Here is a 14,092-nt window from a genome sequence, read left to right as displayed (position 1 = left end):
GTTTGTGTGTTTCAAATAAATTTGTATTTGTCACATGCGCCGAATACAAAAGGGGTAGACCTTACAGTGAAATTCTTACTTACAAGCCCTTAACCAACAATGCAGTTTTGAGAAAAATAAGTAAAAAAAAAAATACAAATAAAAACAACAAATATTTAAAATAGCGAGGCTATATACAATGGGTACCGGTACAGAGTCAATGTGCGGGGGCACAGGTTAGTCGAGGTAATTGAGATAATATGTACATGTAGGTAGAGTTAAAGTGACTATGCATAGATAATAAACAGAGAGTAGCAGCAGCGTAAAAGAGGGGGGGAGGGGGACAATGCAAATAGTCTTGGTAGCCATTTGATTAGCTGTTCAGGAGTCTTATGGCTTGGGGGTAGAAGCTGTTAAGAAGCCTTTTGGACCTAGACTTGGCGCTCCGGTACCACTTGCCGTACAGTAGCAGAGAGAACAGTCTATGACTTGGGTGGCTGGAGTCTTTGGCAATTTTTAAATCCTTCCTCTGACACCGCCTGGTATAGGGGTCCTGGATGGCAGGAAGCTTGACCCCAGTGATGTACTGGGCAATACGCACCACCCTCTGTAGTGCCTTGCGGTCAGAGGCCAAGCAGTTGCCATACCAGCCAGTGATGCAACCAGTCAGGATGCTCTCGGTGGTGCAGCTGTAAAACTTTTTGAGGATCGGAGGACCCATGCCAAATCTTTTCAGTCTCCTGAGGGGGATTAGGCTTTTTCGTGCCCTCTTCACGAATGTCTTGGTGTGTCTGGACCATGATAGTTTGTTGGTGATGTGGACACCAAGGAACTTGAAGCTCTCAACCTGCTCCACTACAGCCCCGTCGATGAGAATGGGGGCGTGCTCGGTCCTCCTTTTCCTGTAGTCCACAATCATCTCCTTTGTCTTGATCACATTGAGGGAGAGGTTGTTATCCAGGCACCACACGGCCAGGACTCTGACCTCCTCCCTATAGGCTGTCTCATTTCATTGTTTAATTTTTATTTACATCGTTGTGTGTATTGTTGTGAATTGTTAGATATTACTGCACTGTTGGAGCTAGAAACACAAGCATTTCGCTACACCCACAATAACATCTGCTAAACATGTGTATGTGACCAATAAAATGTGATTTGATGATTTATTGCCAACTTGTTTTATGACAACTAAACTCAGCAAAAAAAGAAAAGTCACTTTTTCAGGACCCTGTCTTTCAAAGATGATTTGTAAAAATCCAAATAACTTCACAGATTTTCATTATAAAGGGTTTAAACACTGTTTCCCATGCTTGTTCAATGAACCATAAACAATTAATGAACATGCACCTGTGGAACGGTCGTTAAGACACTAACAGCTTACAGACGGTAGGAAATTAAGGCCACAGTTATGAAAACTTAGGACACTAATGAGGCCTTTCTACTGACTCTGAAAAACACCAAAAGAAAGATGTCCAGGGTCCCTGCTCATCTGCGTGAACGTGCCTTAGGCATGCTGCAAGGAGGCATGAGGACTGCAGATGTGGCCAAGGCAATAAATTGCCATTTCCATACTGTGAGACGCCTAAGACAGCGCTACAGGGACAGGACGGACAGCTGATCGTCCTCGCAGTGGCAGACCACGTGTAACAACACCAGCATAGGATCGGTACATCCGAACATCACACCTGCGGGACAGGTACAAGACGGCAACAACAACTGCTCGAGTTACACCAGGAACGCACAATCCCTCCATCAGTGCTCAGACTGTCCACAATAGGCTGAGAGAGGCTAGACTGAAGGCTTGCAGGCCTGTTGTAAGGCAGGTCCTCACCAGACATCACCGGCAACGTCGCCTGGACCAGACAGGACTGGCAAAAAGTGCTCTTCACTGACGAGTCGCGGTTTTGTCTCACCAGGGGTGATGGTCGGATTCGCGTTTATCATCGAAGTAATGAGCGTTACACCGAGGCCTGTACTCTGGAGCGAGATCGATTTGGAGGTAGAGGGTTGTCCGTCATGGTCTGGGTTGGTGTGTCACAGCGTCATCGGACTGAGCATGTTGTCATTGCAGGCAATCCCAGCGCTGTGCGTTACAGGGAAGACATCCCTCATGTGGTACCCTTCCTGCTGGCTCATCCTGACATGACCCTCCAGCATGACAATGCCACCAGACATACTGCTTGTTCTGTGTGTGATTTCCTGCAAGACAGGAATGTCAGTGTTCTGCCATGGCCAGCGAAGAGCCCGGATCTCAATCCCATTGAGCACGTCTGGGACCTGTAGGATCGGAGGGTGAGGGCTAGGGCCATTCCCCCCAGAAATGTCTGGGAACTTGCAGGTGCCTTGGTGGAAGAGTGGGATAACATCTCACAGCAAGAACGGGCAAATCTGTTGCAGTCCATGAGGAGATTAACTGCAGTACTTAATGCAGCTGGTGGCCACACCAGATACTGACTGTTACTTTTGATTTTGACCCCCCCTTTGTTCAGGGACGCATTATTCAATTTCTGTTAGTCACATGTCTGTGGAACTTGTTCAGTTTATGTCTCAGTTTGTTGAATCTTGTTATGTCCATACAAATATTTACACATGCTAAGTTTGCTGAAAATAAACGCAGTTGACAGTGAGAGGACGTCTTTACTGAGTTTAGTACAGAAATATAAATATCCCATAATGTACATGAAATGCATAACACCTTTATGTTCCCAAATGTGATGTGTATATACACAACGATTGAAAAAAAGTATGATCCTGAAATATATAGCAAATGTTAGGCTACATATATTTAGTCACAAAACATTAGACAAATAATTGTCGAAAGAAACTATCACAAGCATCCAAAAGTAAGTGGTCATCGTATTGTATTTCCTGTAAAGTAGGATATCACAAGACAAAGAGTACCCTAAACTGTTCAATGTGATCATTTTTATAACCATAGCCTAGTACTACAATTGACTCTGGTATGTCTCACACTAAATTGTATTTGCAACAAAATAATGTAATAAACAAGAAATTCCCCATTATTACTGTATGTATACAGACATCCTACCATACATTTATCCTTTTTTATAATAGAAGCATCTCTACCACTGTGTGTCAGTGTTGTAGACGTTTGCCTCAATGGAGCCCTGCCTACCTGTCAGAAAATGCACCCCTTTGACTTTTCAGTCATCCTTATCACTTTTCTTGTCCGCTATTGCTGTGTTTCCCCTATCCCTCTCTGACTTCTGACTGTTTCGGCTGTGCTGGCCGCTTCTATAGCTTGGGCTGCTCTGGGTACTCTCGTGCCTTTTGAGGATGTCAATCCCTTTATTCTTTTCATCGTCCAGGGGCAAGTAATGCTCACTGGCATCTGAGTAATGGTCATCGGCATCTGAGTAATCGCCATCATCTGAATAACGCCCAATATCCGCCCTCCCCCGCCCTGCTTCGTCATGGCCTTCATCCTCGTCTTCTTTTTTGGACTTTAATTCATCTTTCTCAGCCTCCTGCTCTCCTTCCCGTTCTTGGTCAGCAAAGCTGTCTTCATAATCGTCTGGGTAGTCATCATGGAAGACAGTGTTGTAAATAGCCGGTGTATCTGTCTCGTCCTTGTCACTGAGAAAACAAAATGAATAAACACTTAACACAAAAAAATATAAACTCTTATACCATGGCATTGTTGAATACTCGTTTCTGATTGGCTTGAAGGGCATTCTAGGGCATGCATTATTTCAGCACGGTAGAATTCAATAGCTTTAGTTCATTCTTACATGTTCTATGTTTGAGCTGCTTTTGAAAGCAAAAGTGAAACTGAAAACATTATTGGCATTGTTGAATTCGATTTTTATAATAGCAAGCTAATGGTGTGTTCGTAAATTCAGAGCGTTTCGCTCTCGGAGCGCACACTGGACGCTCTGGCCAAGCCTTGATCCAAGCGTTCTGACCTCACAACCGCAGTCAAGCACCCAAGCTAACTGGCTAACGTTGGCTAGCTTGCTAGCTACTTCCAGACACAAATGAGAGAACACCTCACTCTGACCATTTTCCTCACCCTAGCAGAGCTGGTTAGGCTGTTTTCATGCTATCCACATCCGTTGGTGACTGTAACTGTACTGCTGGCAACAACTTAATTAAGATTTTTTTTACTGACACCGGGTCCATATTCAACGGGTATTGAACGATCGCAAATTCATCAGTTATTCTGCGCTAAGACTGGTGGTTTGGCTAGCTAAACTAGCAAGTATGTTTGACTAATGATTTTGACTAATGAAGTATGTTTACAAAGTGTATAATTCACTGTCATTGAGCCAGAAGTCTACCTTTGTTTTGGATCACTGGAGGAGGTGGTCCAGCATGCAGATTCTTGGCCACCTGGCTGCTGGGGCACCTTGCCACTGACAAAGTCCTCACTCACTCCACAGCCTCGCAGGGTGTCTGTGTAGCGCTTCTCTGCAGCGTGTTTGGCATTCATCTGTCAACAGACAGAAGTGAAAAATAGCATACATCATGACCAGTGACGGGAAAATAGTCAGTCATACATTTATTATTCATGCAATATACACTACCGTTCAAACGTTTGGGGTCACTTAGAAATGTCCTTGTCTTTTAAATACATTTTTATGTCCATTAAAATAACATCAAATTGACTGGTGTTTTGCGGTTACTATTTAATGAAGCTGCCAGTTGAGGACTTCAGACGTCAGAGTGTCTAGTTTGAGAAACAAATGTACTTGTCCTCTTGCTCAGTTGTACACCGGGGCCTCCCACTCCTCTTTCTAGTTTTATTGCTTCTTTAATCAGGACAACAGTTTTCAGCTGTGCTAACATAATTGCAAAAGGGTTTTCTAATGATCAATTACCCTTTTAAAATGATAAACTTGGATTAGCTAACACAACGTGGCATTGGAACACAGGAGTGATGGATGCTGATAATGGGCCTCTGTACGCCTATGTAGATATTCCATTTTAAAAAATCAGCCGTTTCCAGCTACAATAGTCATTTACAAAATTAACAATGTCTACACTATTTCTGATCAATTTGATGTTATTTTAATGGACAAAAAAAATGCTTTTCTTTCAAAATCAAGGACATTTCTAAGTGACCCCAAACTTTTGAAAGGTAGTGTATATTTATTGTGTGAATGAGTGGTGTGAGGAGATGTGGAAAGGATGCCACTTATAACTACTGAAATGCAACCCATGTCATGTCACTCCACAACTCACACGCGTGTGTATGTGTGTGTGTGTGTGTGTGTGTGTGGGCCGTTCAAGCCTCACCTGTGCGACCTGCTCCAACAGCAGAGGCCTCCCCTTCACTCTCTCCTGGATCTCCCTCATCTCCTCCTCGTACTCCTTCCTCCGCTGAAAGTCCTGCTTTCTGTTTGAAACACACAGACAACCTTTCACCCCTGTGATCCCACAAGCCTCAGCCCTGAAATAACCCTCAACGCTGACCTATTCAACAAAAACATCACCTTTACAACCGCAGCTTACTGTTACTGATATGGAAATCATAGTCACAATTGAGACTATTGAGGCAATGTTCAGTTCAGTCTTTAGGTTTGCATTTCCACTCATCCTTTTCATATGAAAAGACCCAGACACAACAGATTGATAAACTGTTTGGGGAGGGGGGGGGGGGGGCTGTGGAGTGGGTGTTCATACTGGTCTCAGGTGGGGTGAGTTTCTTGGTTGCTACAAGTATAATTAGAATGTTATGGATTTCTATATGGGTACCTGAACTGCTTGAGCTTGGACTGGTTGGTCTGGGAGAGGGGCACGTGGGCATCATTGGCTTGGGCACACTTCGAGACCACCTTTGCAAGCTTCTTCTCTCTCTGCTTCTGTCTCTCACTCCATCTCTCCTCCTCTTCCTCCACCTTCTTTCTCTGCTCAAGCACCTTTCTACTCAAGGAGACAAGGCAGTCATCGATGACAGGAAGGCATTGGTGGAGGAAGGACTTTGTCAAAAGGGAAAATGAAGGCCAAGTGCACTAGAAGTAGGACTAGGGGGGGTAATGTCAGAGGTTGGGCATTTTGTTGTTTTGGAGCTGGGAGTGTATAGGAAGTCCACAGGATTCAACAGACAAGGGTTTCAACTTTCAGACCATAACTATTCCTAAAAAGAGCAACTAAAAGGTCTTCTGAAGCTCTGACTAGCTTGTCTAAAAAGGAGACGCCCCTTGCTATTCTATGTGAGTAGTACCTTACGGCCTCTTGGCGTTTTTTGCTGGCATCGGTGACTTTGGCAGGCAGCTGTTCCAGACTGCCTGAGAGGGAGGAGCAGAGGCTAGAGTTGTGTGAGCGGACGAGCCCAGCTGTGCTGACGTAAGGCCAGCGCTTGGCCCAGGGACTCATCTGCTCCTTCTCGATCTTGGCCAGGATGCGTTCGCGGTACGAGGGGATCTGTGACGTCCGGAGCTGGAACGGCTCGCACGTCGTCAAAGGCTTCACATCGCGCCGGCTCTCCAGCTGCTTCTTGAACCTCCTGTAGCTGGCGTCGAAGTCGGGCACCTCCGGGTTTATCTTTGGCCTGTAAGGGGCCCTGTTGTCATCCTCGGATCCAGCGGTGTCACCCCTGGCTCCATCCTTAGCATGCTCCCTTTTGCTAAGGTGGCGTGCCAGCATGCTGGGTGGCATGGAGGCGCTGTGGAGCAGCTCCTGGGCCCTCACTTGCATCTTGATGGCACGGTACAGCTGCTCCTCCGCACGGTACAGCTGCTCCTCCTTCAGTTGCTCGCCCGTAGCCGCCTCGTACACCGCCTTGGGCACGGGCTTGGCCCTGAATGGTCGGACTCTCTCCTGGCTGATTGGCTGGAGGTTGCGGAGCTGCTCCTCTCTCTGCTCCCTCTTGAGACATTCGCGCTCCAGGAAACTGAAGGGCTGCTGGGTGGAGCACAGACGCTGTTGCTCCCGCTCCCGCCTGGCCCGCCGCGCCTCGTCTCGTTCGTGGAGTTTCTCATAGAGGGGCAGGCGGACGTGGAAGGGCACGGAGCTGGCACGGAATTTGTGCTGGCACTCTGTCAGCTCCTCCAGCTGCTTCCGCAAGGCCGCGTTCTCCAGCTCGATCTCTGACCGCGTCTTCACACCTTTCTGGCGCTTCTGGTTCTCCCGCAGCGTCATGTGGAACGGCTTGGGGATGGTCACTCTGGGTTTCCAAGGCTCGTGTTTGACATCTTTGCGCCCTTGCTTCCTGTCCTTACCCTTGATGCCTTTCTTGTGGCCCCCAATGAGGCTCCGGAGGGAGGATGTGGACGGGTGGCGCTGGCGAGGCGACAGCTTGAAGTCCTGCCACATGTTCTTGATGTGCTCTTTGGGGGAGGACTGCAGACCCTTCTCCACGTTGTCGTCTACAGCACCTTCCTCGTCAGATGAGTCCGACAGCCCAGAGCCCCTCCTCAGCTCCAGAGCCGAGTGGGCCTTCCTCAGACGCCTCACGGGCATGGGGCTGATCTTCAAGTAAGATCTGGTGAGCGAACAAAGATTTTACACCACTAGAATATGAATTGACTGAGTACAGTACACCCTCCAGGAGCAGAATAATGTACCCTACCAACTTCAGCGTATTATCTTGGTGGTTAATCAAGAAAAACAACAAATTAAAGCAAGAGGAACAACATGCCTGTGTGCCTGGGCCCCCTGCACGTTTTCCGAGGGTGGTGCGCCTTTGGGCTCCAGCTTCTTGCGGTACATGCCCTCTAGCTCGGCCATGGTGCGGAGGTGGGCCCGCTTCAGCTCCTCCAGCTCGCGGTAGTACTCCTCGTTGGAGAAGTAGAACTCACGCAGGTCGATGTGGTCCCCCATCACTCGGTAGTCTTTGATCATCAGGGGTCTGCCCTTCCCGGGGGCCTCCCCATCGCCGTAGTCAGACCCCGAGTCGTCATACTGCAGCTGGAAAGTCAAAGAACGTCATGTGGAAAATGAAGCAATAAAAAAAAATTGCGTTGTGCACGGACTGTAGAAAATGGGTCTGTGGAATTCATTCCATACAAATAACAAATGTAGCCTACAAAGGACATTATTAGTCAAATGCAAAATCGACTTTGTCTCGGGCCGTAACAACACCCGTGCCAACATATCCTCCAAACACCATCTTCTCTGACATTATCACTTAAGTAAGCTATTGGAAGCAAAGGGTATCTTGGATAGGATTGTGGCTGCAGGAAGAAAAAGCCTTTCAACTGTATTTCTATGACTTTAAGATACATCTTAAAGGGGAAGCCCCATATGTGTTAATATGCCAAATGTATGGAAGTGTATCATCATGTAAGAGTAGTACTGACGACTGGACATATTGTAGATGGTTAAAGCGTAAGGCCTAATATGAATTGTGTAGAGTAGAGCATAATATGAGATGGCTACTCGATGCCTAAGCTCATTATCCCCAGCTCTGTGGGTTCGGATGACTTATCCATATGGTCACGCACAGAAGGTGGTGATATTGGAAGGAGCGTGTGTTCAACTGTCACACTAGCTGTTCTGCCTCCAACCATCAAAACCTCTTCTTCTTTTTCAGGTGATGAATGGATGAGATCCAATCATACATTTACAAATATTAAGAAAATAAGTTTAAAGCTTGGACAAGCAATTCTAAAGAGTATCCTACTGATTACGGTACAAGCCAGATCAAAATGAATGTACTTTCTAAATAAAAAAAAACTATTTGGAGATGTCCAGATGTAGGGCAAATCCTTGTCCAGTGAGGAAAATAAAATGGGATTTGAAATAATGTTGTCCAAAGGAAATTAAGCATTTAGAATTACTGGCACTGTGACCAGTGTAATCTAGCAAAGGAGGGAAGCCAAAAATAGGCCAGTAACAAATTATGCAGATCAAATCCTCTCCCACACAGGAGGGTGAACCTGAACAGTCAAATCTCTGTAGTAACATTTGAGAATAACATACATTTCATGAGAATCCACCGACATAAGTAAATGCTTGACCTGAGTTTCCCAATCTTCAACATGAGTCTGACATGAAAGACAATTCAAGGTATATCCACTTCATTTACATCACTATCCAGTGTCATAGGCTTGTATAGGCTATAAATGATGCCTAGTTACATCAACTTAGATGTTTGGTAGCAATGTATGATCATTATGTTGTATGACTAAGCCATCTAGCTGATCAATGAGGGAGGACCCAAGAATTAGCCTATTGTGGAATGAAGAACCATGAATAATAAAATAAAACACGCAGGCTTCCTATGTGGAACTGGTGTTCTATTTGTCTTCAGATCAACATCATGAATGAGGGAATAACGTTGATGGATTAGTTAGTCGGATGAATGGCATCTCGTTAAGTGTCGGATGGTGCTCCAGTCCTCTTTCCACCCGTATGATGGATTTCATCCAATCATTGAAGAATATTTCTGGATGCTCAGCTTTCAAATACAAAACTCATCTGCCGATATTTTACCTCTTTTTCGTAGTCTCGATTGTCAATATGACCAGCGATTGACGAATATGGAAGGGTTCGCTGCCTTTCATACAACGCCAACGGAGCCTTGGTGTGTGGGTCTACCGGCGTTTTCAGACAGGAGGTAACCAGGACGTTGGCGCGATGGGCATTCGCCATTGTTTTCCCTGTTCTTGCTTTCTTTGTCAAAGTTTAATCTAATAGAGACGCTGCAACTACTTGGCAAAAGCACAGCAGATGCTCTCCAGAGCACCAGCATCGTGTGGTTGTAAAGGAAATGACTAGCTGTTTCAGGAAGTCAATCGCTTTTTTTCTTATTTTTCTTAAACTGTTAATCGCACATTTCTTAGCATTTAGATCCTAACAGCTTTTTTGTTGGTATAGTATTTCATTGTCTTAAAATAAAGTTGATTATATATATATATAATACATAATATATAATATAGTTATATATGATATAGTTTATTTTTGCAAGGTATGAAAATATGGTGTTTTGTTTATAGATGTACATTTGTGAATATGACATTTGGCCAAAAGAATAAGGAAATTAATTACATAAAATTGTTTAAACTTATTTCTATCGTAAGTAAAGAATCCAAGCAGTACATCTCTCCATAATAGTGCAAAATCTTCATAAATGTGTACAATTATAAATCTACTGTTCTCTTGCCACAGATTCCTTACATGAATACAATGCCAAAAAAGATGCAACACGTTTCTGGGTGGTCATTACAAAAGGTAACGTTGCAATTAGATTTTTTTTAAACTTCCTCATATTTAGAAGTTGGCAAGATAATATTTATGAATAATTTTAAAAGAAACTTCCTTCATTTTGTTAATAAGTAGGTGTGTGTGTGGCAACATCCAAAAAGTACCCAATTGTCATACTTGAGTAAAAGTAAAGATACCTTAATAGAAAATGACTCAAGTAAACATGAAAGTCACCCAGTAAGATCTTACTTGAGTAAAAGCCTTAAAGTATTTGGTTTTTAATATACTAAGTGTCAAAAGTAAAAGTAAAAGAATAAATCATTTCAAATTCCTTGTATTACAAACAGCCAGGGCACGAGCCAACATTTAGATATAATTTACAAATGAAGCATATGTTTAGTGAGTCCGCCAGATCAGAGGCAGTAAGAATGACCAGGGATGTTCTCTTGATAAGTGTGTGAATTCTACAATTTTCCTGTCCTACTAAACATTTCAAATGTAACGAGTACTTTTGGGTGTCAGGGAAAATGTATTGAGTAAAAAAATACATATTTTTCTTTAAGAATGTAGTGACATAAAGTAAAAGTTGTAAAAAATATAAATAGTAGAGTAAAGTACAGATACCCCAAAAAGTACGTTTTACTTAAGTGCTTTACGCCACTGCTTTTTTCCAACTGATATTATCAATAAAACCATTCCAATAAGGCATGACATAAGGTATAGATACAACATCCTGTTGAAACAAGGCTCGTATAGCTCTATTGTTGTTTAATGCACAAAAAGAAAAACATACCTTTCCTACTGATGAGGCAATTAATTCATTGTAGGTATGTTCTGAGGGTCAGGTCTTGACACGTTCCTGAATAATAAAGCAACACCTGAGGGAATGGCATCTAAAACAATTGAACAATCTTTAGGTGTTACAGGGATCTTGTAAAGTGATAAGAATTCCTTATAACTACTGTAACGGCTTTCCTCCTCCTCTTCATCAGAAGAGGAGGAGCAGGGATTGAACCAAAATGCAGCGGAGTTTGAAGACATAATTTATTAAAGGAAACCACGAACTTGACTAATAAACTAACAAAACAACAAACGGTGTAGACAGACCTGGACGACGGACTCACATAACACGAATAACGCACGAACAGGGAAAATAGCCTACACATAAATTAACGATGAACAAACAAACCGAAACAGTCCCGTATGGTGCGACAAACACTGACACAGGAGACAACCACCCACAACGAACACTGTGAGACAACCTACCTAAATATGACTCTTAATTAGAGGAACGCCAAACACCTGCCTCTAATTAAGAGCCATACCAGGCAACCCATAAACCAACATAGAAACAGAAAACATAGAATGCCCATCCAAACCCACGTCCTGACCAACTAACACATACAACAAACTAACAGAAATAGGTCAGGAACGTGACAACTACATAAAAGACCCTCTGCATTTACAAGTTGTCTCACCAATAGGATATTATTTCTGAACCAATATTCTAAAAACAAAGATGTATTTTTATTCAATATGTCCCAATTATTCCAGATATAATATCTATGTGGAGAAAAATGATGCTTATAAATTAAGAACCATGACAAGAAAACTTCCAGATGAAAGCAGAGTTTCACTGTAACTTTGTCAATATTATAATTGAAAACCAACATGAAGTTAAGGCCACCAAAAAGTAGAGAAGACATGATGAGGAATAAAGTTCCACAAAGAAGTGCGTCTTCTTAGGAACTATTTTATCCAATTGATCTTAAAAGTATTATTTAAGGTAGTAAAGTCCAGAAAACTCAGACCACCATGTTCATTACAACAGTTTTCCTAATGTAACGGGTTCGGTTTCTCCAAAGAAAGTTGAAAAGCATCTGGTCTATCCCTTTGCTTATTTTACCGTCAAGATCTAAAGATAGAGTAGCATATGTTAGTCTAGAGATACGTTCAGCCTTGGTTATTAGGACTCTACCTTTTAAAGATAAGTCACTCTGTAGCCATTGACTTAGCTTCTTCTGGGTTTTTTTTAATAACAAGGTTCAATTTGAGTAAGCCTTTAGATTTCTGATCCTTAGTAATGGTTATGCCTAAATATGAAAGTTCTTCTTTCACTGGAATACCCTAATATGAGGTTGCCACACAATATTTGACAACCATGAGTTCACATTTATTAATGTTTAGACATAGACCAGAGTCTTTGGAAAAGGATTCTATCACATATGGGAATCTGACTAGCATCTTTCAGAAAAAGTGTAGTATCGTCAGACAGCTGGTTTATAATCATTTCTTTACCAGCTATGGAAATACCATGTATAGGACTATTATTTAAAGAATTTGTAAGAAGTTGGGTGATTAATAAAAACAGATATGGTGAGATAGGACAACCTTTAACTCAAATCTAGGTGAGGTGCTATGTTTCAGTTTGATAAAGCTGTTACCATTCCTATAGAGAGTCTTAATACCCTTACAGAAAAAAATCCCCAAAGACAAATTTCCCAAGGGAGTGGAAGAGGAACCTATGCTCCACTGTGTCAAAAGCTTTATAAAAATCTAAAATAACATGAAGCTATCCTATTATTAGGTCTGAGTAGTCAAGTATGTCTAGTACTAGTCTGATATTGTTAGAAATATGTCTGTTCCTCATAAAGCCAGACTGTTTTTCATCAATGATTCCATCCAGGACTTATTTAATTATTTTTTCAAGTAGTAATGCTACTATCTTAGTCATTCCAGTTCTCTGCTGCCAATGACTGGAACGAACTACAAAAATCTCTGAAACTGGAAACACTTATCTCCCTCACTAGCTTTAAACACCAGCTGTCAGAGCAGCTCACAGATTACTGCACCTGTACATAGCCCATCTATAATTTAGCCCAAACAACTACCGCTTCCCCTACAGTATTTATTTATTTTGCTCCTTTGCACCCCATTATTTCTATTTCTACTTTGCATATTCTTCCACTGCAAATCTACCATTCCAATGTTTTACTTGCTATATAGTTGTCACGAATATCACCGAAGGTGACCCCCTTCCCGTTCGGGTGGCGCTCGGCGGTCGTCGTCGCCGGTCTACTAGCTGCCACCGATCCTTTTTTCTTTTTCGTTTATGTCTGTCTAATTGGTTTCACCTGTTTCTTGTTAGGGTTTTGGGAGAGGTTCTATTTAGGTTAGTTTCGCCCGCTAGTGTTTGTGCGGGCTTATTTTGTGTATTCATGTTGTACGTCGTGAGTGTTATTTTGATTGTGGGATTTTCGCTATTCAGCTCTATTTTAAACAGTGGACTGTGGGTTGTTTTACGCCTGTGTTTTGGCACCACCCGTTTGTACCTGTTCCTGTTTTCATGCTGTGGAATTAAAGCGTTTTTCCCTGGAATACTTTTGCTCTCTCTGCGCCTGACTCTGCACCCATCATTCACCTGACGTTACAGAAGCCCACACCCCCTGATGGAGTCAGCAGAGGCAGCGACCACCCCTCTCCCCACGATGGAGGAGAGAGTCCAGCATCATACATCTATCCTACATCGCATTGGTTCGGCAATGGATCAGATGATGGAGAGGATGGATCGTTGGGAGAGGAGTGGTCTCCCTACTACCCCACCTACCCTCCCACCAGCAACACTACCATCTCCTCCAGCGGGAGCCAGTGCCAGCGTCCTGCGCATCACGCCTCCGAGGGAGTACGATGGAGCAGCGGCCGGTTGCCAGGGATTTCTACTCCAACTTGAACTCTACCTGGTCACCATTCGGCCTGCTCCCTCGGACGAGGAGAGCGTGAGTGTCCTCGTTTCCTGCCTGTCGGGTAGGGCCCTGGAGTGGGCCAACGCCGTATGGAATGGACCCGATTCAGCGAGGGGTCACTACCTGGAGTTCACCCGCCGTTTCCGGGCTGTATTCGATCATCCCCCGGATGGAAGAGCGGCGGGTGAGAGGTTGTTCCATCTCCGGCAGGGGACGAGGAGCGCGCAGGATTTTGCGCTGGATTTCCGTACTTTGGCTGC

General features: G+C 43.6%; 1 protein-coding gene across 1 annotated transcript; it reads right to left on the bottom strand.

Annotated features, from left to right (window-relative positions):
• Window positions 1–2,596: 2,596 nt before the first annotated feature.
• Window positions 2,597–9,651, bottom strand: LOC129838436 (protein FAM161A-like). The gene is made up of 7 exons (XM_055905386.1): window positions 9,379–9,651; window positions 7,583–7,851; window positions 6,167–7,426; window positions 5,698–5,865; window positions 5,239–5,338; window positions 4,281–4,432; window positions 2,597–3,576 (listed from the first exon to the last, which is right to left on the bottom strand). Exons 1-7 carry the CDS (start codon window positions 9,535–9,537, stop codon window positions 3,144–3,146), a joined length of 2,541 nt encoding a protein of 846 aa, XP_055761361.1. The 5' UTR covers window positions 9,538–9,651; the 3' UTR covers window positions 2,597–3,143.
• Between the last annotated feature and the right edge of the window lie 4,441 nt (window positions 9,652–14,092).

Source organism: Salvelinus fontinalis, chromosome 3 (genome assembly GCF_029448725.1).
Source record: "Salvelinus fontinalis isolate EN_2023a chromosome 3, ASM2944872v1, whole genome shotgun sequence".
Lineage (NCBI taxonomy): Eukaryota > Metazoa > Chordata > Actinopteri > Salmoniformes > Salmonidae > Salvelinus > Salvelinus fontinalis.
Note: the sequence above shows the minus strand (reverse complement) of the source record. Positions and strands in the feature narration are given on the sequence as shown.

What these genes read in the sequence shown, in the direction of transcription:
- LOC129838436 (XM_055905386.1), bottom strand. Translation starts at nt 9,537, where the DNA reads ATGGCGAATGCCCATCGCGCCAACGTCCTGGTTACCTCCTGTCTGAAA. An exon ending in CAGGGGGCCCAGGCACACAG is followed by an intron (nt 7,427 to 7,582) that starts GCATGTTGTTCC and finishes TTCGCTCACCAG; the next exon opens with ATCTTACTTGAAGATCAGCC. An exon ending in TCCAGTGATCCAAAACAAAG is followed by an intron (nt 3,577 to 4,280) that starts GTAGACTTCTGG and finishes TTGTTTTCTCAG; the next exon opens with TGACAAGGACGAGACAGATA.